Below are 25865 nucleotides of genomic sequence, written 5' to 3'. Positions count from 1 at the left end.
ATCTTAGAATCATAGATACAGAGCCAAGTATGATGTTGAGGCCTAATCCAATTCTTCCTTTTACAGAAAAGGAAACCAATGCCTGGGGTAGTTGTGGGACTTCCTCAGGATTATGCAAATAAACATGAGAAACAGGATTGGAATCCAAGCCTTCTGACTCCATTGCTAGTGTGTTTTCCAGCATACCACACTGCCTTATGAATCCCAACCCTAAAAACACAAACTCTCAAGTGATAGCCAATATCAGGTGGTATACCCAGTTATTCTGTATCTCGGTAGCAGTGCAGAATGATGGAAAGAACATTACATGTGTGATATGGGCCCCTTGCAGGCTGGGAGTGCTGTTGCCTTGCTCTGTATCTGCTCACTTAGTACAATGCCTGCAACATAGTAAGTGCTTATTAATGCTTGTTGATTGACTGAATAAAGGACCTGGAATTGGAGGATTAGGGTTTGAGTCTTGGCCCTGGCACTGAGCAGCTGTATGACTTTGGGAAAATGGACCTCAGTTCCATCTTAATATGAGAGCCCTGGACTAAATCTCGAAGGTCTCTTCTAGCTCTCCATCTGTGATTGTATGATACCATTGTTCCCATGCTACACCCTGACCCCTTGGGCATACTCTCTTTAGGGAGTCCTGTCCCTTCCTGCTCTCTGTTACCCCATCAGAATCTACCCATCCTATGCCTTCTAGGTTTCTAAGGCTAACATTGAGTGACCAGGCAAACAAAATTTGCCCAAGGTATTGATGACTCCCAGTAGGATGATGCTTTATTGTATCTACTGAATGCAGAGTAGGTGCCCAATAAATGCTGGTGAATGGATTTCTCACTCCTGTCTGGGCTACAGTAGTGCTAGCACCCTTAGCATTTGAAGGTTTACAAAGTAGTTGTGGGTAGGGGCGATACACAGCACAATAGAGTAGAGAAGACCATGAATTTGGAGTGACAAGACTTGGGGTAAGAGCCATCTAACTACCTGTGTGACCTTGAGCAAGTCACTTAATCTTCTTAGGTCTCAATTTACTCACTTGTAGAGCCAGGGGATGGGACTAGATAACCTTGAAGGTCCTTTCTAGCCCTTGAACTATGATCCATATAATATGTATCCTTCCCCCCTACAAGGAACCACCCTGTGAAGTTAATTCGAATATCACTGTTGGACTAAACAGCCCTTCCAGCTTGAAGGCTGTCATCTTATGTCTTAATTGAGGTCACATAGCTAGTAAATTTCAGTACAAGGATTTGAATGTAGGCCTCTCTTACTTCCAAAACCAAGTGTTCTTTCTGCTAGCCTATGTTGTGTCTCCAACTGGGGATTTCTGAAGCTATGATGCCTTAATGCAAAGGAATGATTGTCTAATGGCATGTACTCAGGCTCCATGGTAGATCAGTAATGGTAGACAATGAGGGAGACTGCTCAGATCAGTGTAAGTGCTTAAATGTAGCCTGACCCCTTAAAGAGTTTGAGCAGAGGCCAAAGCGGGCATGTGAGTTCTGAGGCCTCTTGAACTACAGAACAGCTGAGATCATCTTTTATGATTACACTATAATTTGAGTCAGGGATATGGAGTCTCTGGGAGTCAAAGACAATGGTTCCTATGACCTTGTTCTTTAGAAAGTAGGAGCATATCAGCTACCAGGGAGTGAAGGGCAGGGAGAGTTTCTAACTCTCTGGTATGCTTCTGTCTTTAGAGAGTGAGATTAGAGTTCCACTGTTTGTTAATAGGAAATCAGGCATGCTTGAGCATTGCTTGCTGTCTTTGATGACAGTTCCATGTCACAGAGGGACAACTGTTACAATTCCTCAGCCTCCTCTGACTGTCGATTTTGAACCGAATGGATGGAGGGGGAGGAGGAGTCGTGCCATAATCACAGTTAACCTTTGTATAGCTCTTTGAGGTTTGCAAAACAGTTTATGTGGATTTTTCTCGTTGGACTCATATAACAACCCTTTGAGGTAGGTGCTGTTATTAGCCCCGTTTTTCAGATAAGGTAACTGAGGCTAAGAGTGGGTGAATATCTTGCCCAGGACCATAAAACTAGTAAGTATGTGAGAGGTTTGAACTACAGATCCAGTGTTCTAGCCATTTAGTCACCAATGGGCTGGGCTTTCTCTAGTGCCATATTAATTACAGGTTTAATTCAGTGGATTATATATAACCACATACAGGCAGGACTTGTGATTTTGTCCATTTAGGGAGCTCTAGGTGTGAGAACTCCTTCCACCAATAGACAGAGGCGGTCTGTGACTTGATGAGGCCTAGGGAGTTTTCTGAGAAGTTAAGTAACTTGCTGTGGTTCTCGCAGCTAATAAGTTAAGTGGAAAAGATCCAATATAAACCCAGGCCTGCCTGTCTCCAAGACTAGCACTCTACCCTATTGCCTCTATGTGTCACACATAGTAGGTGCTTAATAAATACATGTTGAATAAATACATGACCTAAATGTAAGGAGCCAGTGTGATGCCGGGGAAAGAGCACTCACTGTGGATACATAAGTCCTGGGATCAAATTATGGCTTGGAAATTTACTATGTGTATGACCATGAACAGGTCATCTTCCCTCTCTGAGTCTCAGTTGACTTATCTGTAAAATCTATGAATCCTAGGAATCTGAATGATCTAAAGCCCTTAATAAATGCATAATGAATGCATACTTTTAGATAGAGTAATGTGATTGATGGGGAAAAAAGGGAGGGAGCTGGTAAAGACTGAACATGACTAGGCTTTTAAGAGCATTTTTGAGAAATAGTTTTGTTCTCAGTAGTGCTTCAGGGATATTTGAGTTCTTCTGATGTAAATTACATTTCTATGGGATGAATGTTAAAATCACTCCCCACCCTCAGCTTAGGTTAGGAGCTCATTCTTAATTGCTGTTAAACCTCAGAGCTTTCACCTTCAGATATATATATATATATAAGAAAGGGAATGCAGAAGAAGAAAAAGAAATGTTCCCAGAGTAAATGAGATGTCAGAAAAGCCTGTGTAAAACCCGTTTTGGAAGACCAAAACAGTAAGTTAGGTCATTTTGGTAAAGTGGACCCTGAAACCATAATTTTGGGGAGTGAAGCTTAAGAAGAGTAATATTCATAATTGGTGTTTATATAACTTTCAGAATGGCAAGGCACAATATCTGCATTGCATCAGAGATAGAGTGCTAGCTTTGGAATCAGGAAGATCTGGACTCAAATTCCATCTCTTATATTTGCTGGCTGGGTGACCCCTGGACAAGTAAATTAACCTGTCTCAGCTCAAGTTTTCTCCTCAGTAAATGCTCCTACCTTAAGGAGTTGTTGCTGTGAGGGTCTTTGCTCATCTGAAGCTCTGGGGAAAAAAAAAAAGCAGTTTTATGCTGCAAGGTATTTACAAATGAGGTAACTGAACGTGAGGAGAGTGAGTTGTCCAGGGCCCCATAGCTAGAAGGTATTGGAGAAAGACGTTGAACCCAGGCCTTCTGACTGCAAGTCCAGGGCATTATCCACTGCTCCATGCTGCCTTTCCAAATTTCTTGAGCAGTGTTGCCTTTAAAGTGAGCAAAAAATAACAAAATGAGATCCGGTTGGGCACATTCAATTCTTACACCTTTGGGGGAACTAACACCCCAACAACAGGAGTTTCCCCAAAGTGTAATGGGACGCCTCAGGAGGTAGTAAGTCTTTCTTCGCTGGGAGTATTCAAAGGAAGCCTAGATGGCCATTTTTTGAGCTCTATAAAAATGAGATCACTGTTCAAATATATGTTGGCAGAGACACCCTCGAAGGTCCTTTCGAGACCTGGCATCCCATGAGTCTGTGATCCTACAGCCTTAGGAGAAGGCCCTTCATGCTCAGGCCCTGGAAGTCACCGCTGCAATGCTAAGGCTCTATTTTTTTTTCCAGGGAAACTTTGAAATCCTTCAGGATGCTGTCCACGAACCCCAATTGTAGATAATCTTGTTCTCGCTCTGTCTTTTGTTAATTACTAGTTTTTTTTTCCTTCCAGAGCAAATTCTGCTTTCCCTGTCCAAACAAACCCAGCAGAAACATGGAACAAAACAATGGCTCAAGCTTGGCTCAACAGAACGCTGTGTTTGGTTCAGCGGAGCCAACATATGCTGGATGTTCTCACTAAATGTGTAAAATTCACTGAGCAGAAGACTAAGATCACAAACACATATATATAGGTATGTGTCTGTATATCTCGATATACACACATATGTCTGTTTACACACATATATAAAAGTCCACATAAGCAAAGAAATGCAAAACTTTCCCTTGTACGAATATTCATATAACAATGCAACAATGCATTCTTGGAAGGACCCGATACTCAGAATCATACAATCTTGGAGTCTCTGGGGCAACAGATACCTCAAGGGCCAAGTAATCCAAGTCAGGTCTTCCCAACAATGTCTTCTGCAAAGTCCTGTGTTTTTCTTGAGGATTTTTTTGAGGGAAATCTACTACCTCCTGAGACATTCCACTTATGGATAATATTCATCGTTGCGAAGTTTTTCCTTCTGTAAGACTTACATTTTCCCCTCTATACCTTCCTGCCATTACCTCCATTTCTGCCTTCTAGGGCCCAGCACAATTAATCTAATCTGCCCCATGATAGCTCTTCAAATGAACACACACACACACATATGTACGTATTCAGTATTGGGAAGACTACCTGAGAATAATATGACAAATAATTAATGTGGCAGTGAGAATACGGAGTGATGCTTTTTAGAAAGTTCTGAAATTTGTTCTCTCAGAGTGATGCCATCAAGACTTTTATGAATGTAAGTCTTTGAAATTTTCAAGATGAAAAAAGCCAACACACACATCTACATATATACACACAAACAAAATAAACAAACTTTTCATCTCCCCAAGAGCCTAGATGTCCTTATAACAACTGCAGAGAATTAAAGCCATGTAATTATCATTCACACACTGATCCTCTGAGACACAGCTGAGTGGTGGTGATAGGGGAGGTGGAGTATCACATGGTGGCCCCAGATGCTAAGTGGAGAGTAATTTGATGTGATGTTTGAGGGCTATTAAATGAGGATCTTCTTTCCTCAATCTATACCTTTCATACCTTAAACTTGAGGAAATGTTGGCATGGCTTCCTTTGTTGAAAATGTTTACACATATACGTTTATATACATATACCATAAATGTATTTAATAGGATGCTTTTTTTATAACAAGAAATTAATACTTTGATTTGGATACTTCCTCTGATGGGATGCTCTGGTGCTGAAGTCAGAGGACTTGAATTCATATCTCATCTCTGGTGCTTCCTGTCTCTGTGACTTTGAGCAAGTCACTTTCCCTCTGAGAGCCTCAGTTTCTCCATCTGTAAACTGAGGGAGTTGGACTAGAAAGCCTCTGAACTCCTTTCCACTTCCCAGTCTAGGATCCTACAGTGTAGGTCAAAGCCAGGCCTTCTCATCTGGTGGAACTCTCTTTTCCATGTCTTGGGGGTAGCTCCTTCCTTGAGCATCTGGCCCACACATTGGAGGCCTGCCTCTGAGGTTGTTTTTTTTTTTATTAAGTACCATCCTAATACTCAGGCTCTCTATTTGTCATCTCTTACCCTTACTACATGACTGGGAATGTGTGGTGGTTAGATCAGGCCCCTTCAGCAAGAAGAGGAGGAATATTCAAGTGAACATGGCTAGCCTGGTTGGCATATAATCAGATTCTCTTCTATGAGTGTTGCCCCAGAAACTAAAGTAATTCTGTGCCACCCATGGGTTTAGGCTTATTTGACCTTCTGATGACTAGAATTTTCAAAGGCCGCTGTAGATCATCACATCCAGTTACCAAAGGCTACCTCCATATAAAAGTGCAGAGCCGCTAGCATACATTGGACATCAAAGGTTGATCCAATTGCTTCGGGAGATCTGATGTCCCAGAGTGGTCCAGTGTGTTCCTTAATTTCCCTGACGAAGAGACAGATGAAGGCCCAGCAAGAGGCAGAGACAGGTGGACATACATGTTTTCTTGTGATCTTCTTTAATGAGTAATATACCATGTAATTTGATAAATTCAGTCCAAGAATGTCTCTCTTTCGTGAAATCCTCAACCTGACTGGTACAACCAGATAATCTTTTGTCCCCCCAGACTCAAGATACTTTTTAAAAATTTGTGGTGGGGGGTCATAGACCTCTGATTTCGTTAGTGTAAGGAGTTCCAAGAGAGGAATCTTCTCCCACCAATGCAGATTGGTAACTTCTGTGAACCTCATAGTATATCTGGAGCATTAAGAGGTTAATTGACCTGTCCAAGGACACATACCCAATGTGGCTCAGAGATGGGATTAGGGCTCAGGACTTCCTGACTCTCAGGCTACTATACCATCCAGCCTCTGAAGACATTGATACCCATTTTACATTTTCACTTACCTTTATTTTCCTTGTCTATTAGCTAACTATTAAATGGTTGTATTAATTTTGTTCTGGGTGTCATTAAAACAGACCAACCACTGGATATTTTAAATCTTCATGTTATTCACGTCCTTAGTGAATATATATATTTTTTCTGATTACCCTAATTACCTCATGAATCTGATCTTAAATGGTCGTACTTAAAACTCAGATGAAATATTTTATATTTTGCAATTATGCTCCTTTGCAGTTAGGAAATAAAATCAATTCCTATCATCACATGAAGAACAGAAGAACTGGGTTCAAGTTCTAACGGTCACTAAGTAGCCATGAGATCCTGGGCAAACAATTTTACTTCTGTGGGCCTCTGTTTCCTCATCTGTAAAATAAGGGGGTGAGACTATATGACTTCTAAGTTCCTTCCCAGCTCTACCAATCTGTGACATCGATCAGACTTTTCTGAGCAATGTTGAATTCTTTGATTTGAGTTCCATTCTTTCTCCTAATAGATTATAAATCCTTCGAATGAATGAATCACTTTTCATTTTAGGTCACTGAATCCCAGAGCCTAGACCTGTGCTGGGCATATAGTAGGTGCTTAATAAGTGCTTGTTGATTGATTATTAACTCTATAATAATAGAATATAATAAAAGCTAATATTTCTACAGAATTATGAATTTAATGTCCCATGCCATCTCATTTCATAAGATCAAAAGATTGAGAGCTAGGAGAGTGTCATCTAGCAAAAATCTCCTTATTTTACAGAGAAGGAAACTGAGGCCTAGAAAATAGAAATGACTTCCCCAAGGTCACCTAGGCGGCAATTTCCCAAACTAGATTTAAGCCCTGCTCTTCTGACTCCAGCTTCAATAATGTTTTTTCTAGGATACCATGGCATTTTAGAAAACAAAGGAAAAGAAAAAAAATGAGCATCTCTTATTGTGTGTTTATCTGGGCCTTGGTCCAAACAGTCATCCAGCAGCAATGAAATCCCCAAGCCCAATCCCTCCTCTGAACAGAGAGATGATGATATAGGGCTTTCTGAGCAAATTGTACTGGCTTAGTAACATCCCAGGAATTTTTAGGCATTAGCTATAGAGATAAATTCTTCTTCCTTTGGTCTTTGGTGACTGTCCCAATTTGGCCCTGGGTTCAGCAGGTACTTGGCCAGGGATTGAGCAAAGGCATCTGGAAACTTAGACCATTGATTAGGGAAATCAGCCTAAGGGCTGGGGGATTTTTCTATTGTGAAATTAGGAATGTAGTATCCTGCTTCTTCTGCATCTATACTAGAGGAATAGCCACAGTTTGGGGAAGTTCTTGGCTATCCTCAGGAGCAATCTTTTAATGCCTAGTTAAAGGAACGGAGTGGAGAATCTGGAGACAAATGATGTACCATTACTCTCTCCTTCATTCCAATGTCTATTAAGACATTTAAACTCCTAACCCTGAAAGGTCATACTGTGATTTGACTTTGTTTACTAAGAGAGAGAAATATAGTAATAAAAAGATTGTAAGGTGTTGGGGGGTAACAGACCCCAACAAGTTGGGTGTTGGGGGTAGAGGACCCCAACAAAAGATCACCTAAATTAAAAAAATCAACTTTTTCTTTGATTTTTAAAACAGCTTTCTCAGTCTAAGAGGTGCTGGTGGTGAGTACAAGAAGAACCTTCATAAAACCTCCATTGGGTTCATTCAACATATGACTAGCTTTGGCTGGAGGTCATTGAACTTGTCTGAACCTCAGTTTTCTCATCTATAAAATGAGACACTAATAATAGCAATAGCTACCTTTCAGAAGTTGTTTCCAAGAAGGATTTCATAAGCCCTAAGGGGCTAGGGAAATAGGCATTATCATTATTAATTGCTTAGTCTATTCTTTGATGAACTTAATTCCTTGGTGAATTAAAAGGGATTTTATAGTAGGAAGAGAAGATGGGCAAGAGCAAAGGATGACAGAGAAACTGAGGAAGGCCTTCAGCACATTGGGTGGACCCTTTGGGATGAGCATGTGAGAGGACATAGACAAGACTGGCATCAGATGGTAGACAAGAGAGGTGCATCATTGGAGAGAACTCCTGTGATGAGATCATGGGAGCAGTGCAGTATTGCAACATTATTTTAAAATTCTATTTGCTTAGTGTCTGAATTTTTAGGATAAAATACACATGCCTTTTTTGAGGGTGGTAGGGGAGTGCAGCCCACTTTTATTTTTTTTTATTTTTTGAAGGGGGAAGGCAAGGCAATTGGGGTTAAGTGACTTGCCCAAGGTCATAAGCTAGTATGTGTCAAATGTCTGAGGCTGGATTTGAACTCAGGTCCTCCTGGCTTCAGGGCCAGTGCTGTATTCACTGCACCACCTAGCTGCCCCATGCAGGCCCACTTTTCAAGGCTTACTGCATTTGAGTCCATTTCATGCATTCTCTGGCCCAGTTTAACTCTTCCCCATGCATATGCCCATCACCATGTCTTTGCAAGGCTGTCCCCCATTCTTGGAATGTTCTTCTTACCTCCACTTCTTCAAATTCCTAGCTTCTTTCACAACATGGCACTGTCACTATGTCCTGCTTGAAAATTCCTGATACTCCTAGCTGTTGGGGTCTCCCTTTAACCCTCAAGAATTACTTTTCTAGAAGCACTGAGATATTAAGTGACTTGCCCAGGGTCACTCAGCTATAGTTGTACACGAAAGGGGAAAAGCCTGAACCCATGCTTTTCTTTTTTTTGCAGGGGGGAAGACTGGGCAATTGGGGTTAAGTGACACAGCTAGTAAGTGTGTCAAGTGTCTGAGGCCAGATTTGAACTCAGGTCCTCCTGACTCCAGGGCCGGTGCTCTACTCACTGTGCCACCTAGCTGCCCTGAACCCATGCTTTTCTGAGCCCCAGGCTGTCTCCCTATCAATCATACCCCACAGCCTCTCGATGGTAATAATTATATTATGCTTTAGGGTTGATCAAATGGACACCCTGACAACAATACCATGGAGAAGGGAATTCCATTAATGCTAGCCCCGTTTTACAGATGAAGAAACCTTGGCTTATGTCTAATGTCAGATCTTGTAGCTGTTGCTCATCCTTCATTCTCCAAAAGGACCAATGACATCAGGAGGATGATGTCTTGATTTGTGAGTGAACTGGCTTTGAGTGAGGCAGAGCCTTGCAAAGTCATTAGCCTCACTCTCTCCTCCAGAGTCATTAGGGTCCAGTGGCAAGACGTATGTCAGGATGATGGCGATGACCCTGGATACATTGGGAGACCTTGGCTTCTATCTTGTAGCCTGTTAAATGTTAGACCCAGGATTTGGACTAGTACAACTTGTTGGGGTGATTTGATCATGTGTCAATTATGAACTTTTCCAAGGTAGGTCATGATGTTGGAAGTGAGACGGTTCAATGAGGAAACTACAATTAGCAGGCATTCAATACATTCTGTTGACTGCATGGACCACAGCAGACATGATGTATACTGTTGTCCTTTCAATATTTTAAGGAACCAAGATCACTTGGGATGTGACAGCTTTCTACCCAATGGAGTTCTGGGGCTCCATAGCTGCCTCTCTAACCACTCTTCCTAAGAACAAAAATAGTTTACACCTACATGGGCTTTAATGATTATAAAACACTTTCGTCACAAACACTGTGCATTTTGGACCAGTGCGGGGGGAATGTGTTGGATATGGTGTCCAAGGAGATGGATTAAAATCTAGGTGCTGCCCTCTGCTAGCAGTACGGTGCTAGACAAGTCAGGGAATCTCTCTGAAACTCAGCTTTTTTATCTCTAAGATGAAGGGATTGAACTAGATGACGTCTGAAGTCCCTCTTGTCTCTAAGGCTACGATTCTATAAGTCGGATAGTGCATTAATTCCAATTTACAGATGAGAAAACAGAGAGATAATTAGCCCATAGTCACAGGGCTCATAATTGTTGCAGCTTGCTGGTGTTCGTTTGTTTTTCAGTTGTGTCCAACTCTCCATGACCGCATTTGGGGTTTTCTTGGCAAAGATACTAGAGTGGTTTATCATTTCCTTCTCTGGCTCATTATACAGATGAAGAAACTGAGGCAAACAGCATTAGGTGACTTGCTCAAGGTCATATAGCTTGTAAGTGTCTGAGACCAGATTTGAACTCAGGAAGATGAGTCCTCCTGTCTCTAGGCCCGCACTCTATCCACTGAGCTATGTAGCTGATAAAATTCAAATCCTAAGTTTAATGTTGCTTCTATTGTACCCTGATCCCTTGTCTACCACACAACTAAGAATTAGGTTTCTTTCAAACCCAGATCTGTGATCTCTGTGAAATTTCCAGGTGGAAAATTGGAACCATGGGGTATATCGCCCCATGGAAGTAAATCAAGGTTGTTTGCTCCCCCAGATGCCAGCCTATGTATCAGCTTGAAGGGACTGGGGATGTTGAACCCCAGGTGGGCAAGAGAGCTGTCTTAAAGTATGTGAAGGGTTGTCATGTGGAAGAGATTAAACTTTTTCTGGTTGGCCCCTTAGGCAAGAATTATGAGGTACAGGTGGAAGGCACAGAGAGGCAAGCTTAGAATTTGTCAAGAAAAACTTCCTAGCAGTGATTACTCCCTGAAAGCAGGATGGGCTGCCTTGGGAGGCAGTGGGTTTCCCTTCACTGGAAGTCTTGAGGCAGATATTGGACAAGCACTTGTCAGGCACACTGCTGAATGAATTTGCGTTTAGGTATGGGTTAAACTAAGTCACCTTCCAGGATCTCTACAACTCAGATCCTAGGCACCAAGGTGGCACAATAGGTACAATGTTAGACTTGGGTCAAGAAGACCTGATTTTGAATCTTATCTCAGATGCTTTCTAGTTGCGTGGCTCTGAGCAAGTCACTAATCCCAATCTTGCCTCAGTTTCCTCATCTGCAAATTGGGGATAATCATATCATCTTCCGGTCCCCTCCCCTCCCCGGGGTTGTTGTGAGGACAAAATGAGACAACACGTATAAAATACTTTGCAGATCTTAAAGTGCTAAATAAATGTTAGCTATTATTAATCTGAGATTCTGCATGGAATGCATTTTTTGAATGATTTTATTTCTGGATTGGAGGCAAACACCATTCTGGAGGTTGTCAACATTCCAGCATCATGCATCTGTTGTATTTATGATAGAAACAAGAGAGAAAAGAGTGTTTAGTCATCTGCGGCTTCCATTTGGTGTTAAACACATGCTGTTCTCTAGCAGGGACTGGGCCAATCCTTTTTTTGTATATTTCAGTGTAGAGAACAGTCATTCCTAAAGACAGATATTTAAAGGGGCAAGTCTCAAACAGCTAATTTTGGAGACACACACGGGGAATGCTTTCTGTGCTCAGTTATCAAGTATCGATTATGAGAAATACAGATTACTGCTGAGATTTGTTCCTCATTAAGTATGCCATCTCCCCTATTTTACACAATAGCTATAGCTGGCTTCTTCTGTAAATTCGAAAGAGTATGGGTAAGTTTGGAAAAGTGGTAAATGTTTATCAGAAAAAAATATGTAATTTTTAGGACATGGAAGGCTCCAGCATATCCCAAACCAGTGGATTGGATGTTGACTAAACAGACATCCAACCAATGTAATTCACAAGCCCAATGGGTTGGAATTTTATTTGGGTATTTTGGAAATAGCTATGGACCTGGAACCAGAGAGCCTAGATTCAAATGCTGCTTCTGCTAATGACTCCCTGTGTGACACTGGGCAAGGCTCTTCTCTTAGAGACCCTTTCCTCATTAGTAAAGTGAAATAGGGAGGGAGCATGATTTAGGAGAAAGATCATGACTCTGGAGTCAGAGGTTTTGGGTTCAAATTCCACTTCCAGAGCTTACTATCTGTGTGGCAGTGCGGCACAGCAAAAAGCACATTCTCTTCTCTGGAATGAGAAGGACTTGGTTCGGTTCTTGGTACTGATGCTTATCCCTTGTGAGATCTTGTATGAGGCTACTTACACTCAAGCAGCTAGGTGGCACAGTAGATAGAGCCTGGGCGTGGAGTCAGGAAGACTCATCTTCCTAAGTTCAAATCTGGCCTCTGACGTTAACTGGCTGGGTGACCTTGGGCAAGTCACTTAACCCCATTTACCTGTTTCCTCATCTGTAAGATAAGCGGGAGAAGGCAATGGCAAACCACTCTAATATTTCATGACCCCAGATGGGGTCATGAAGATCCAGACATGAGTGAAAACAACTTAACAACAAAACGGGGCCTTATTTTCCTTATTCATAAAATGCGGGGTTTATACGAGATGTTGTCTGTGGTTCCCTCCAACTCTCCATCTGTGCTTCCGTAACCTCTAATATTTCTCTCTGTCCTGATCTATCTTTCTTCTCTTATTTTTTCTGTAATGCAGCTGAAAGTGAATGGGAACATAATGGTCCCGGACTCACAAGGAAATCAGGGAAACTTACATAGGAAGAAATTGCAAGAGGCAAACTATTTATTGATCTTGGGCTCAGTGTTCAAAGCTGCTCTGGCCCCCATAGATGATGATTAAGCCACACTTCAGTGACTTTCTACCTTATGGATATTTAGAGACTCTTGTGAGATTCCCCTGGCTAGGATGTATAAAGCAGTGTATAAAGGCAAGGGAGGGATAAAGGAACCTTGTTGAACTCACCCAATCTTTTCCTGTTTGAAGCAATTTGGCTTTCTTTGCAAACCTTAAAGCCTTATAGAAATTTCAGCTTTCATCATCATTACCATCATCCTCATCCTCATCTCATTTTGCTCATCTTTTCTGATCGAAATCGTCCCGGGACAGACCACCTTTTAGATGTGATTCTTCTGTATGTAAAATTGTCCCAACGCAAGGGGATGGGATAACTGCTTTTTGTAGCTAAACAAAGAGATTAGGATGTAAGCTCACCTTCTGGAGGCTCCCTAAAAGTATCCCCAATGCATCTTCAATCACCAACAAGGCAGCAAGGAAGATTTTCCTGTTTCCACATGGCTTTGATCTTCTCTGCTAAGTCTCTATATTTCAAAAGCTTTCAGTCACAGGGAGCTTAGAGATGATGTGTATTTGATACGGCAACGTCTATTGGAAAGGACTGCAATGAATTCGTTATGGGTATATGTTCTATTAGAATGATTTGAGGCAGCAATTTGGTTTATGATAATGGTCTGCTTCCTGTACTTTTATTGGTTTAGCTCTCCAGGGTATTTTGGGGTTTGTATTTTGTTATGGGGATTTGTTGTTTGTTAGTCCATGAAAGGGAATGAGCTTCTGATTCATGATTTTCTGTTAATTCTATTTATTTTTAATTTATAAAATAAACCAAGAATTTCCATAACACAGTAGAATTTAGAGAAGAGGATGATTGAACATGAAGCTGCAAGTTTATTATGTACACATTAATATTCCTTTTAAATACATTATAAAATTATTATGCAACTATCTCCTTCCTCTGCTTTTTTCTTCTTTTTGCTCCCCACACTAGAGATGGCAGCCATTAGACACAAATAGGTATATGTGTATGTATGTGTATTTGTATAGATGTGTATGTATATACACATATTGACATACACATATATATGTAAAATCATTTAGTATATACTTCTGTTTTTCAGTTCTTTCTCTGCATGTTGATGGTGTCTTACTTCATATGCCCTGTAGCTGATTTGGGTATTTATAATAGTCAAAGTGACTTAGTACAACATTGCTGTTACCACATACAATGAGCTCTTGCTTCTGTTCATTTTGCTCTTCATTATTTTGCGTGAGTCTATCCTTGTTTTTTTCTAAAATTGAGAAACACATCATTTCTTTTAGCATAGTAGCATTTCACCACAATCATATACCACAGCTTGTTCAGCCATTGCCCAATTGATGGGCATTCCCTAATTTTCAGTTCTTTGCCACCACAAAGAGAGTTGCTATAAGCATTTCAGAATATATAGGTGCTTTTCTTTTGTCCTTAATAATCTTTGGAAATAGACGTAGAAGTGGTATTTCTGGGTCAAAGAGTATAGGCAATTTAATCACTCTTTGTGCATTATTCCAGACTGCTCTCCAAAATGGTTGGATCAGTTCACAGTTCTACCAACAGTAAATTAGTGTCCCAATCTCCCCACATGCCCTCCAACATTTGTCACTTTCCCCTTCAATCATTTTAGCCAATCTGAAAAGTGTAAAATTATATCTCAAGGTTGTTTTAATTTGCATTTCTCTAATAATTGAGAGCACTTTTTCATTTGGCTATAAATTGTTTTGATTTCTTCATCAGAAAACTGCCTGTTGATGCCCTTTGACCATTTGTCAATTGGGGAATGATGCATATTGTTATAGATTTAACAAAGTTCTGATTTATATAGTAAAAATCATAGTTCCTAATACTAGTTATATGTTAGATAGTTGCAGATAGAATCTTTTTTAGATCTAAACTCTCAGTGAACTCTAGAGGAATAGAAAATATATCTCCTTTAAATGGACAAGAAAGGAACTTATAACCTTTTTTTTAAAGGTTTTGAAGTTTTTTCCTCTTTCTTCTGACTGGCACACTAGTCTGCATTAGAATTTAGTCATACTCTTCTCCTTGCTGGTTTCTCTAGCATTTTTGGTATTGATCCTCTATGCATTTCAACTACCTGATATACTTTAATGGCCCAGAATGTAGATCTCAGGGTCTCTTCATATGTTTATTTTATGGTATCTCAGCTTTCCATTTGAATTTGAAGAAATCTGTTTTCTTTTCTTTTATCGAACTTATTCCACTACTATAGAGTGGGAAAGTGGAATATTGGGGTCCTTTCAAAGCTAAGTTCAAGTCACTTCCTGCAAGAAATCTTTCCCATTTCTTCAGATGTTAGTGCTTGTTTCAGCATTAAGAAATTTCTTTCTATTCTCTCTCTCTTTCTCTCTCCCTCCCCCTTTCTCTCTCTCTGTCTCTTGTTTCTATCTCTCTCTCTCTGTCTCTCTCTCTCTCTGTCTCTCTGTCTACCTGTCTCTCCTCTCCTCTTCTCCTCTCCGAGGGATTGAGGAATGTATCCAAGATCACATAGCCAGTATGTGTCAGAGGCACAGTTTGAATCTCAGTCTCTCTGCTTGAAGTTGCCTCTAACCATTCCACCATGCTGCCTCTCTCCTGACACAAAGTAAACACTGAATAAATGCTTGTGGAATGTAGTGCTATGGAAGGAGCTCTGTCTCTGGAGTCAGAGAACCTGGGTTCAAATCCTGTCTCTGCCACTTACTATCTATGTGACCTTGGGCAATTCAATTAACTTCTCAAGGTTCAGTTTCTTCTTCTGTAAAAATGTGAAGGTCAGACCAGATCATTTCTGCTCAATCTATGATAGTCTGTAATAGCATTAAAATTGCCTCTATCATCTGATGCCCTATGTGTCATAAAAATCCGATATTTTCTGAAGACTTTTCTTCCTTTCCATTGCATCCCTTCCATCTTGCATGTTACTATTCAGTTAGGGCCAAACACTCCACCTTCTAATTTCTGCTTGGGGAAAAACAGTCATATTAGCAGGTGTTTGTTTGCTGATGGGATGGGAAGCTGCCCAGTGGCCACTGAGCCAGCTAACAAGCATATCTTGGCCAAGGAAAGACCGGGGACAGCAGCCAAGAAAGCAAGGAGTCCAAATAACAAAGAACCATGGGATTTGGGGCTGAATAGCTTAGTCTTGAGAAAACAAAATCACAGCCTGGAGGATGCTTCTCTTTCCACACATCCTCTTCCCTTTCCTTTGCTAAGTTCCCTCTCCCTTGGTTTACATTACAAATGTAATAAATCAGAGTTGCCAAAAACCACAATTAGATACCTGGAAGAGTTCAGCAAATGATTTGCATGGGGTTTTGGTTTGTTGATAGGGTATCTGTTGAGTTATTTCATTTGATTAGAAATGTAGCTTACATGCATCATCGGCATTATTGGAGGACATAGGCAAGTGTCTCAATGGCGGAGGCATTAGTAGCTTGTGACTGTGATCTGTACTTTTAGAGAGCCATACACACACCTATGAAGCAAAGATCCATTGACATGTTGAAGTCCTAGCTTGTGGTAGATACAGATGATTCCCAGGCCCATGTATCCAGCAATTCTTGATTTCTTGTTAATATTGATAATTTATATTTTTGTAAATATTCACCCATTTCATTTGTCACTTTTATTTTTCTATACTTGGCCAAAGTAGGTGATAATGATTTCCTTGATTTTTTCTTCATTTAAATAACTTATTCTTAGAGAATTGATGGGCCAAAGAACAAATCATAGAAACAATAGATAACTTCATTAAAGGAAATGGCACTAATGAGCGAATATGACAAGATTTGGGGCATGAAGGCAAAGCAATCCTCTTGGAAAATATGTATGTCACTAAACTCTTTTATAAACAAAAGAGTTAAAGAACTGATCAACACATTGGCAATCAGCTAAAACAAATAAAGGACCCTCAAACCTCAATGTAGTAAAATTTAAAACTTCAATTAAAGAACAAATAGAAGTTCTGACAATCAAAGAAGACATTAATAAAATGGAAAGCAAAAATTTAATTAATAAATAAAACTGAACTTTTTTTCTAAACAAAGCAATAGAATAGTTAATCCTAGACTCTCTCTTTTATATTCTGACCCTAAGGCCACTTATTTTTTATGGCAAAAGCAGTATCCTCTTCTTCCAATACTTCAGTTACACATTTAGAAATATATGCTTTTGATATAGGAGGTTACCAAAGACTTTCTGAAATGTCAAATGTTGATTGAATACAATCATCTGATTTTCTACTACCTATAATTTATTTTCTCAAAGAATTTCCATATATTTATCCTTGGAGAGGCAGCTAAGTAGCACAGTAGTTAGAGTGTTGGACTTGGAGTCAGGAGGATCTAGGTTCAAATCCTCACTCAGACACTGACCATGTAACTGGGCAAATCACCTAATATCTCTCCATGTCAGTTTCCTCATGTGTAAAATAAAGACAATGATAGTACCTGCCCCAAAGGGTTGTTTTAGATATCAGGTGGGATAACATACCTCAAGTGCTTTGCTACCCTTAAAGTGCTATATAAATGCTAACGATGGTGATGATGATGCCAGCGATGATGGTGATGGTTATGTTGCCTCTACTGACTTTCATCCAGTTGGCAATTTCCATAGAAAAGTATTTAATAGTCTTATCCTTGGTAGGGATGTCATCAGCTTCTCCTGAACGGACAGGAGATTTGAAAATCTCTTAGGGTACTTCATAGTTCCTGTAATTCTCTTGGGTAGGGATGACAGAGAGAAGACTGGGCAGAAGAAATTTACTCAGAACTATTTTTTCATACCCCCATCTGGGTCTTTGGCTTTAAATCCACTGTCATCTCAGCATTAAAGTGATTCCAACTTGCAACCAGATATACATAGTTGCTATCCCAGGAAAAGACTGATGATACTTTAAATTTTGCTTTCTTTGTGATGATTTACATTGACTTTATGGTTCATCTTCCAGAGCCTGGCTAAGCATGGATGCCACCATCCTAAATAGTTAAAGAAATGCTGTATTTGTATCTCACTTTGGATGAGATTGTGTGTGAAGTTTCGATTAGGCCCTAATATACAGTGAATTTTCTACAGCTGTTTCTTGATATTTATGCTTCCATATCTTGCTTCCTCTGAGGAGCTGTGCATGCTTTCTAAACATTAAATTATTTATCCACCAAACAGCCCTCTGAAGTAGATAGCTTGTGCCATAAAATGTTAGGGAATTTGTTAAAAGCAAAAAAAAAAATCACCAAGAACCTTCACAAACATAAAACAGTAAAGCTATTGGGGGCCTACGAAAGGGAAATGATAGTAATAATAAACGTGCCTCATCTTTGTTTCATTCACTATAGTTTTCAAGTTCAAGTCAATTCATAGGATCAGAAGATAAGACTGTAGATTTAGAGGGGGAAAGGGACCTGAGAGTCATTCTAGTGCCAGTCACACTCAATGCTCATAGATCTCCATTTGAAAGATGCCTCCACGGCCACCTAGTCTAACTTGCTCGTTTTAAAGATGACAGAATTAAGAACCAGAGTGATTTGCTCAAGGTCACATGGGTGGCAAGGAGCATTGATTAGGTGCCTGCTGAGCACTAAGGATACAAAAACAAAAATGAAATCAGTTCCTCCCCTCAGTGAGCTTATGTTCTACTGAAATGCAAAGTAAATGTAAAGTTTTTTTTAAAGGGAAGAGTGCTAACAGCTTGGTAAGGACTGAGGAAACATCTAATGAAATGGGAGAACTTAGGGCAAGCCTTGAATGAAGCACTTATGCAACTGTTATCTTGTTTAATTTTTGGTGGGGAGGAACACGTTTTTATTCCCACTTTGCAGTTGGGGACACTGAGTCATAGATTAAGGGATTCATTTTAGGACACATAGCTAGGTGGGATCACAAATTATAGCTTTGGAGCTATATGGGTCTGTGGAGATAATTTTCCACACTATTTTCCAGATGAAGAAACCCAAACACTAATAAGGACAATGGCTTGTCCAAGGTCACGAAGGTTTTAAATAGCAGGACTGGGGGATCACTGTATCAATCATGCTGTGTCCTAATGACAAAATCAGGACTGGAACCTAGGTCTCCTGACTCCTCATTCAGGGCTCTCTTGAGAAGACTAGTGAAATGCAGATGGTTGAGGTCATGGCAAGACAGGAGAATAAAAGATTAGGGCTATCTTCTTTGGGAATTGGTGGGTGACAATGGCAAGCTGATAGCTTCTTCTAAATGTCTTCTGCTGCACATCCTTCAGAGAAGCTCATTTTCTCCCCAATTCCTACATGAGCTAAAGTCAAGAAATCTTTTGGAGGGGAAACACTAAAAATATGGCACTGCATAACATGTGTTAGCCCCTGAAAGGCTTGGACATTTCTATGTTAGAAGGAGATAACTGGAATTTGGCTCCCACTTGAATCAATAATGATATGCAGTTTAGATGCCTCTGGCCCACTCCACAGTCTTGGTCTCTCTTTATCACCAATCATTCAAAGATCAAGACTGCTGGGAGTAATACAAGGAGGGGAATGGAAAACTTCCATTGCTAGAGTTATAGCTCAGTGTTCTAAATTTAAAAGGGGCAGTGGGTAAATGGAATTTGAGAATTATCCTTCTATAACACACCTAGAGAAGCAATGTGGCCCAATGGATAGAGAGCCCAAACTTAGAGCTGGAAGCAACATTAAGTCCAACATTGAAGCAACATTGAGTCCAACATTGAAGCAACATTGAGTCCAAGATAGGTGAAGTGTTATCTGGCTATCAGGTATCTGAGGTGAAATTTGAATCAAGATTTTTTCTGAATTGAACTTCAGTGCTCTGTTATACTCCAAGAGCTGACCTCAGAGTTAGGAACCACTAGGACTGTGTTCAACCTGTGACATATTGTACCTGTTGGACTGAACAGATCTTGTCATCTCTGAGTGTTCTAGGTGCTAATATGTATCAATAGAACAAGGTCCCTGGATCAATGAAAATCCAGTGCTAGTCATTCTCCACCTCCCCAACTCACCCCCAAGAAAGAAACTTATGTGGCTTCTGGTGTACCCATGAGGAGGGTTCCAAAGGAACTAACATGGGCAGGACCAGCTCCTTTTTGGCACACCTTCTCCAACACAATCATTACTCACACCAATCCTTTTCTTGTTTCAGAGGATATAAGAGAAACAGGGCACAAGTTTCTATGACTATATCATTCACATCCCTGAAATTTAATTGGTGATTGTGTCTAATGGAGATGAGTCCATGCTGAAAGAAAAGTGGAATTTCTTTGTGCAAATCTGGCCAACCAGACATATTCTAGTCTGAGAAAATGTGTTTTTCCTTCCCATCTCATAGGACTTAAAATCTCCAGCTCAGCGAGATGAGATTGCAGGGGCCAGGGCTTCACTGAAGGAAAACTCTCCTCTTTTGCATTCGATTTGTTCTGCGTGCCTGGAGCATGATGATGTGGCCTCTCTCCGAGCCAGCAAGGACACAGTCTGTGATGAGATCCAGAATGCCCTCGATGTGATTTCAAATGCATCACAAGGGATTCAGAGCCCAAAGGCTGAGCCAGAGCCCCAGTCGGCCACACTGGGAAGTGCATTGGATGAACTTGAGGTAAGTCAGTAAGGAAGCTGCCAGGAACAGCCTGAGAAGATTCTGAGATGTGTTTGTAAATGAACTTCTGTTAAGGTCCTTAGCAATCTGGTGCCATTCTCCCTTCCTAGTCTCACTGCATATTCCTGCCTTTTATTAACTCCATGGTCCAGCCAAAGTGACTTCTTTGCTGTTCCTCACATGGAGCATTCCCTTGCTAGTTTCTGTGCATTTGCATAAGCTGAATCTTATATCTCCTTATCTCCTCCTCTTAGAATCTGTAATTTCTTTAAAAACTAAGTGTAATCTCTTACATGATGCCTTTCTGATCCTATCAATAGTGAGTACCACCTTTCTCTGAAGTTGTCATACACTGAACTTGATGTTTATCTTATATCCATTTATATATGTACATGCTATTTTCCCTGGTAAAGAGCGAGGTATTTTTGTTTGTTTGTTAAATTTCATGCCCAGTACAGTTTTTGGTGCATGTCAGGCCCTAATAAGTGCTTGCTAATTATCAGTAGGAAAAAGTCCCTTATCCTCAGAGGTCCTGATTTCTTGGACCTCCCTCTTAAGATTGTGTTAAATGTTGACTGGGCCAGATGACTCAACAAAGAAAATCATCTGGCTTCTCAAAAGTTCACAACTGATGTGAAGGGTCAAATAAAAAAAAAACAACATTGGCCAACAAGACAAATGAGGTGAAATAAAAATGATTAGTACCAATTTCTCTTTCAAAAATACTTTCTTAAATAAATACTAATATTTCATTGGTAACATAAAAGAAATAAATTCATAATATATTATGCATGCCTGATGTTTACATAGATTATGAAAGGTTTATGGGAGGACTTGGACAAGAAGCCCAAGAAATGAAAAGGCATAGATGGGTGGTAATATGTAGCCTTGGAGGGTGTACCCATGTCAATGAGACAATGGATCCATTGGAGTATTGAACAAGCGTTTGTGTAGACACTGCAATTAACAAATGGTTTGTTCCAAACCCTACTGTTCTAATTATGTATTTAGTAGATACTTGACGGAATTAGAAACCAATGTAGGAATAACCTTGAAATATTCCATTCCTTGACTCACTAAAAGTGAAATAGGGAATTCAGTTTCTAATCTAACCCCCCCTATTGTTTGTTTCTTAATCATTTCTTCATGAAATTTTTGGAAGACTCTTAATGCAAATGTAAATTTTATGCCAGAGCCAATTCCCTAGGTCCTATCCTTTTTTGGATTGTCTTTCCTACATATTTTCACATTTATTCATTCTGTAGTCTAGGTGTCATGTGTCCTGGTCAGACCACATCTCATGTAGTGTGTACAATCATGGGAGCCATGTTTTATGAAGGGTATTTATAAGCATGGGGCAACCAAGTAGTAAAGGTATGAAAAGAGTCTAGATTTAGAGCTTAAAAATCCTTAAAGATCATCCCATTCAATTCCCTTATTTTATAAATGGGGACTCTGAGGTCTAGAAAGGTTAATGATTTGCCTGAGGTCACACATATAGAAGAGAGGGAAGCCAGGATCCAAAATGATGTCCTCTGACTCCAAATCCCCCATTCTCTCCATTGCACCATAGTGTCTGGAGATCATCCCTAGTAAGGATGAGTTGGAGGAACTGTGGATAGTTTACTGGGAGAAGAGAAAACCTGAAAGTTGGGACACATTTTAAGTTCTTAAATTTGTTATTTTGTTTATTTTCCCTTTGGTTCATTTCTTTGTGTTATGTCAGACTTCCCTTTTTTAAAAGAAAAAAAGCAAGCAGAATTAACTTTTAAAAGATATTAAAATAGAAGGAATTGCAAAATGGACTCAACAGTCCCTTTCAGCCCTTGGGAAAGGATAGGGTAGTGGTCTTTAAGTGGCTGAAGGGTTGTTACGGTGACAGGTTTAGATTTGTTCTTCTTACCATCAGGGGGCAGAACTAGGAATGATCATTTGTAAAGAGACGTATTTTCCTATGTTTTGGAATTCTCCTTCCTGTCTTTCAATAAATCCTCAATTTCAAATGCCCTGTTCAATAAATAAATGTGAGGCACATCACAAAACTTCAATCAGTGTTTGTTGATTGATTCGTAAGATCATAGAATTTATCACTGGACAGGACCTTGGACAACATTTAGTTCACTAAGATACTTGCCCAAGGTGACTTGCCCAAGGTGATACCAGTTAGTAAGTGGCAGAGACAGGATTCTAAAGCCACTTAAAAAAAACATCAAATCCACTGCTTTTCTCTTAAAATCTCATCTCTTCACTGCACTTATTTATTGAAGATATATATATATACATATATGTATATATATATTTTTTTCTTTGATACTCCTAGTCTATACAAATCAGATAGGGATCAATGAATTTAATAATACCTGAAGCTACCATGAGGAGAATTACTGAATGTTCTAATGCAGGCGTGGGAAACCTGTGTCCTTGAGGTCACATGTGGCCTTCTAGATCCTTAAGTGTGGCCTTTAGTCTGAATCCAAATTCAAAACAATACAGAACAATGCGTTTTGTAAAATTTGGATTCGGTCAAAAGGCCACACTTAAGGATCTAGAAGGCCACATGTGGCCTCAAGGCCCTGTAAGATGCTCAAGAGAAACCAGATCTGAGGTAGTTTTTAGAGAAAAGAGCTATACTAAGGAAAGATGAAGAACAGGGGTGAGGCTTCTGCCATAGTGGAAATGAGTAAGAGATTAGAGCAAGGAAGTCCTTGAGAGTAACCACCTACTGTTTAGACCTTTACCACCAACAGATTTGGCACAAGCTATTCCTGGTGGGTCAAGAAAGGTCACAGAAAGTCAACTTATTCATGTATGAGGACTTTTCAGCTTTATTCACTCCTTGATTCTGGTTCTTCTCACTTTGGTCATGTGTGGTTACTATAGCCAAGAAGCAGCTACATCTAGAAGAGAGGGTTATTAAATCATCAGCTGAGAGCTGAAAGGCACCTTTGAGGTCATCTAGTCCAATTCTTTTTTAATATCCTGAGAAAAGTTAATAATTTTGCTTACATTTTTTTCTGTGTAAACAAATGGAAATTTGACATGTTGCAAAGAATTCACCCAAAGGAGAAGTAAACGAAATGGCATATTTAAGAGTTTAAAATATGTCCCAAATTTCAAATACATGTTTTCTGATATGGCTGATATTGTGGTGCTAATGGGATGTGAATAGAACAATTCTGCATGAAGTAATTATCAGTTTCAAGAAGATCTTAATGGTGTTTTGCTTGGAAGAAGGCATGCTGGCCCATAGATATGTGTAAAGTCATAGCTGGGAGGAACCTTAGAACATGGTACATTAGAGCAGAAAGGAGCTTAAAACATGGAATGTCAGGGCTAGGAGGAAACTTAGAACACAAAATATAAAACTTTGAAACTATAAGAGATCTCATAACATGGAATATTACAGCAGAGAGGGACCTCAGAACAAAGAACATAGGACCTCAAATGTCACATGTCAGAGATGGAAGGGACTTTCAAACACAGTAGCAGCTAGGTGGCAGTGAGGATACAGCTCTAGACTTAGACTCAGGAAGTTTTTGTTTTTCAGTCATGTCTGACTCTTGGTGTGGTTTACCACTTCCTTTTCCAGCTCATTTTACAGATGAGGAAACTGAGGCATACAGGGTTAAGTGGCTTGCCCAGGGTCACACAGCTAGTAAGTTTGAGGCCAGATTTGAACACATGAAGGTGAGTCTTCCTGACTCCAAGCCCAGCACTTTGTCCACTACGCCACCTAGCTACTGAGTCAGGAAGACCTGAGCTCAAATCACTTCAAGACAGCCTTCTATGTGAACCTGAGCAAGTTACAAAACCTTTATCAGCCTCATTTTCCTCATCTCTAAGATGAGGATAATAATAGTAGCCACCTCAGAGGATTGTGATTATCAAATGAGACAAAGTATATAAAGTGCTTTGAAACCCCCAAAACATTGTATGTGTTAGCTTAGAATTTAAAGATGGGGAGGACCTTAGAGATCATTTAGTGAAGTCCAACCCTCTTTTTGGACAGGTGAGAGAAATGAGGCAGATATCTGCAAGGTAACTTGTTAGGGTCACCTAACTACTAAGTGTCCGAGGCAGGATTTGATGTCAGAATTCATGACTCCAGGACCAGCACTCTATCTGCCTTTCTACCCAGATAAGATATGGAATGTTATACCCGGGAAGAATTTTATTTTACTTTAATTTAATTTTGAAACATTTTTATTTAAAATTTTGTGTTCCAAATTCTATCCTTCCCTTCCCTCCCCTCCCCTCTGAGATGTAAGCAATCATATATAGGTTATACATGTAGAATTATGTATAACATTTCCATATGAGTCATTTTATATGAGAAGATTCAAATAAAAGAAAATAATGAAAGAAAGTCAAAAATACCATTATGCTTCATCTATATTCAAATAGTATCAGTTCTTTCTCTGGAGGCAGATAGTAAGCTTCATCATTAGTCCTTTGGGAATGTCTTGGATTACATCATTGTATTGCTGAGAATAGCTGTCTTTTTCAGTTATTCATCAAACTGTATTGCTATTACTGTGTATGACATTCTCCTGGTTCTGTTCACTTCACTATGCATCAGTTCATGTAAGTCTTTCCGAAATCATCCTGTGTGTCATTGCTTATAGCACAATAATATTCCATCAGAATTATATATTGCAGCTTATTTAGCCATTTCCCAATTGATGAGCATCTCTTTGATGTCCATTTCTTAGCTACCACAAAAAGAGCTGCTAAAGTATTTTTGTACAAATAGGTCTTTGCCCCTTTTAGGATATCTTTGGGATATAGAAGTAGCAGTGGTATTGCTGGGTATGCACAATTTTATAGGTCTTTGGGCATAGTTCTAAATTGCTCTTCAGAATGGTTGGATCAGCTACCAACAGTGCATTAGTGTCTGAGTTCTCCCATAATTACCTCTAAATCCAACATTTTCCTTTTTGTGTGTGTATGTGTATGATTGTTCTTTCTATTTATATTTGCTTTTTTTTGAGGGAGTTGCTACCTTTATTTTTATTATTTATTTAATATTTTAGTTTTCAACATTGATTTCCACAAGATTTTGAGTTACAAATTTTCTCCCCATTTCTATCCTCCCCCCCCCACTCCAAGATAGCATATATTCTTATTGCCCCATTCCCCAGTCATCCCTCCCTTCCGTCACCCCACTCCCCACCCCATCCCCTCTCCTCTTACTTTCTTGTAGGGCAGGATAGATTTCCATGCCCCATTCCCTATATATCTTATTTCTCAGTTGCATGCAAAAAAAAAAAACTTTTTCTTTTGAGCATCTGATTTTAAAACTTTGAGTTCTAAATTCTCTCCTCTCTTCCCTTCCCACCCACCCTGCCTAAGAAGGCAAGCAATTCAACATAGGTCACACATGTATCATTATGTAAAACACTTCCACAATACTCATGTTGTGAAA

General features: G+C 39.8%; 1 protein-coding gene across 3 annotated transcripts in view; it reads left to right on the top strand.

The window, feature by feature from the left end:
* The window catches only part of CTNNA3 (catenin alpha 3), a 1949360-nt gene that overhangs the window by 389216 nt on the left and 1534279 nt on the right, over nucleotides 1-25865 (top strand). For all 3 annotated transcript variants that reach the window (XM_036734544.1, XM_036734545.1, XM_036734546.1), the window contains exon 6: nucleotides 20177-20440. In XM_036734544.1, coding sequence (XP_036590439.1) covers nucleotides 20177-20440 — 264 coding nt within the window. The remainder of the gene's footprint in view (nucleotides 1-20176; nucleotides 20441-25865) is intronic.

The sequence above is a fragment of the Trichosurus vulpecula genome, chromosome 8 (assembly GCF_011100635.1).
Source record: "Trichosurus vulpecula isolate mTriVul1 chromosome 8, mTriVul1.pri, whole genome shotgun sequence".
Classification (NCBI taxonomy): Eukaryota; Metazoa; Chordata; class Mammalia; order Diprotodontia; family Phalangeridae; genus Trichosurus; species Trichosurus vulpecula.
This window is presented reverse-complemented; position numbering and strand designations above follow the sequence as displayed.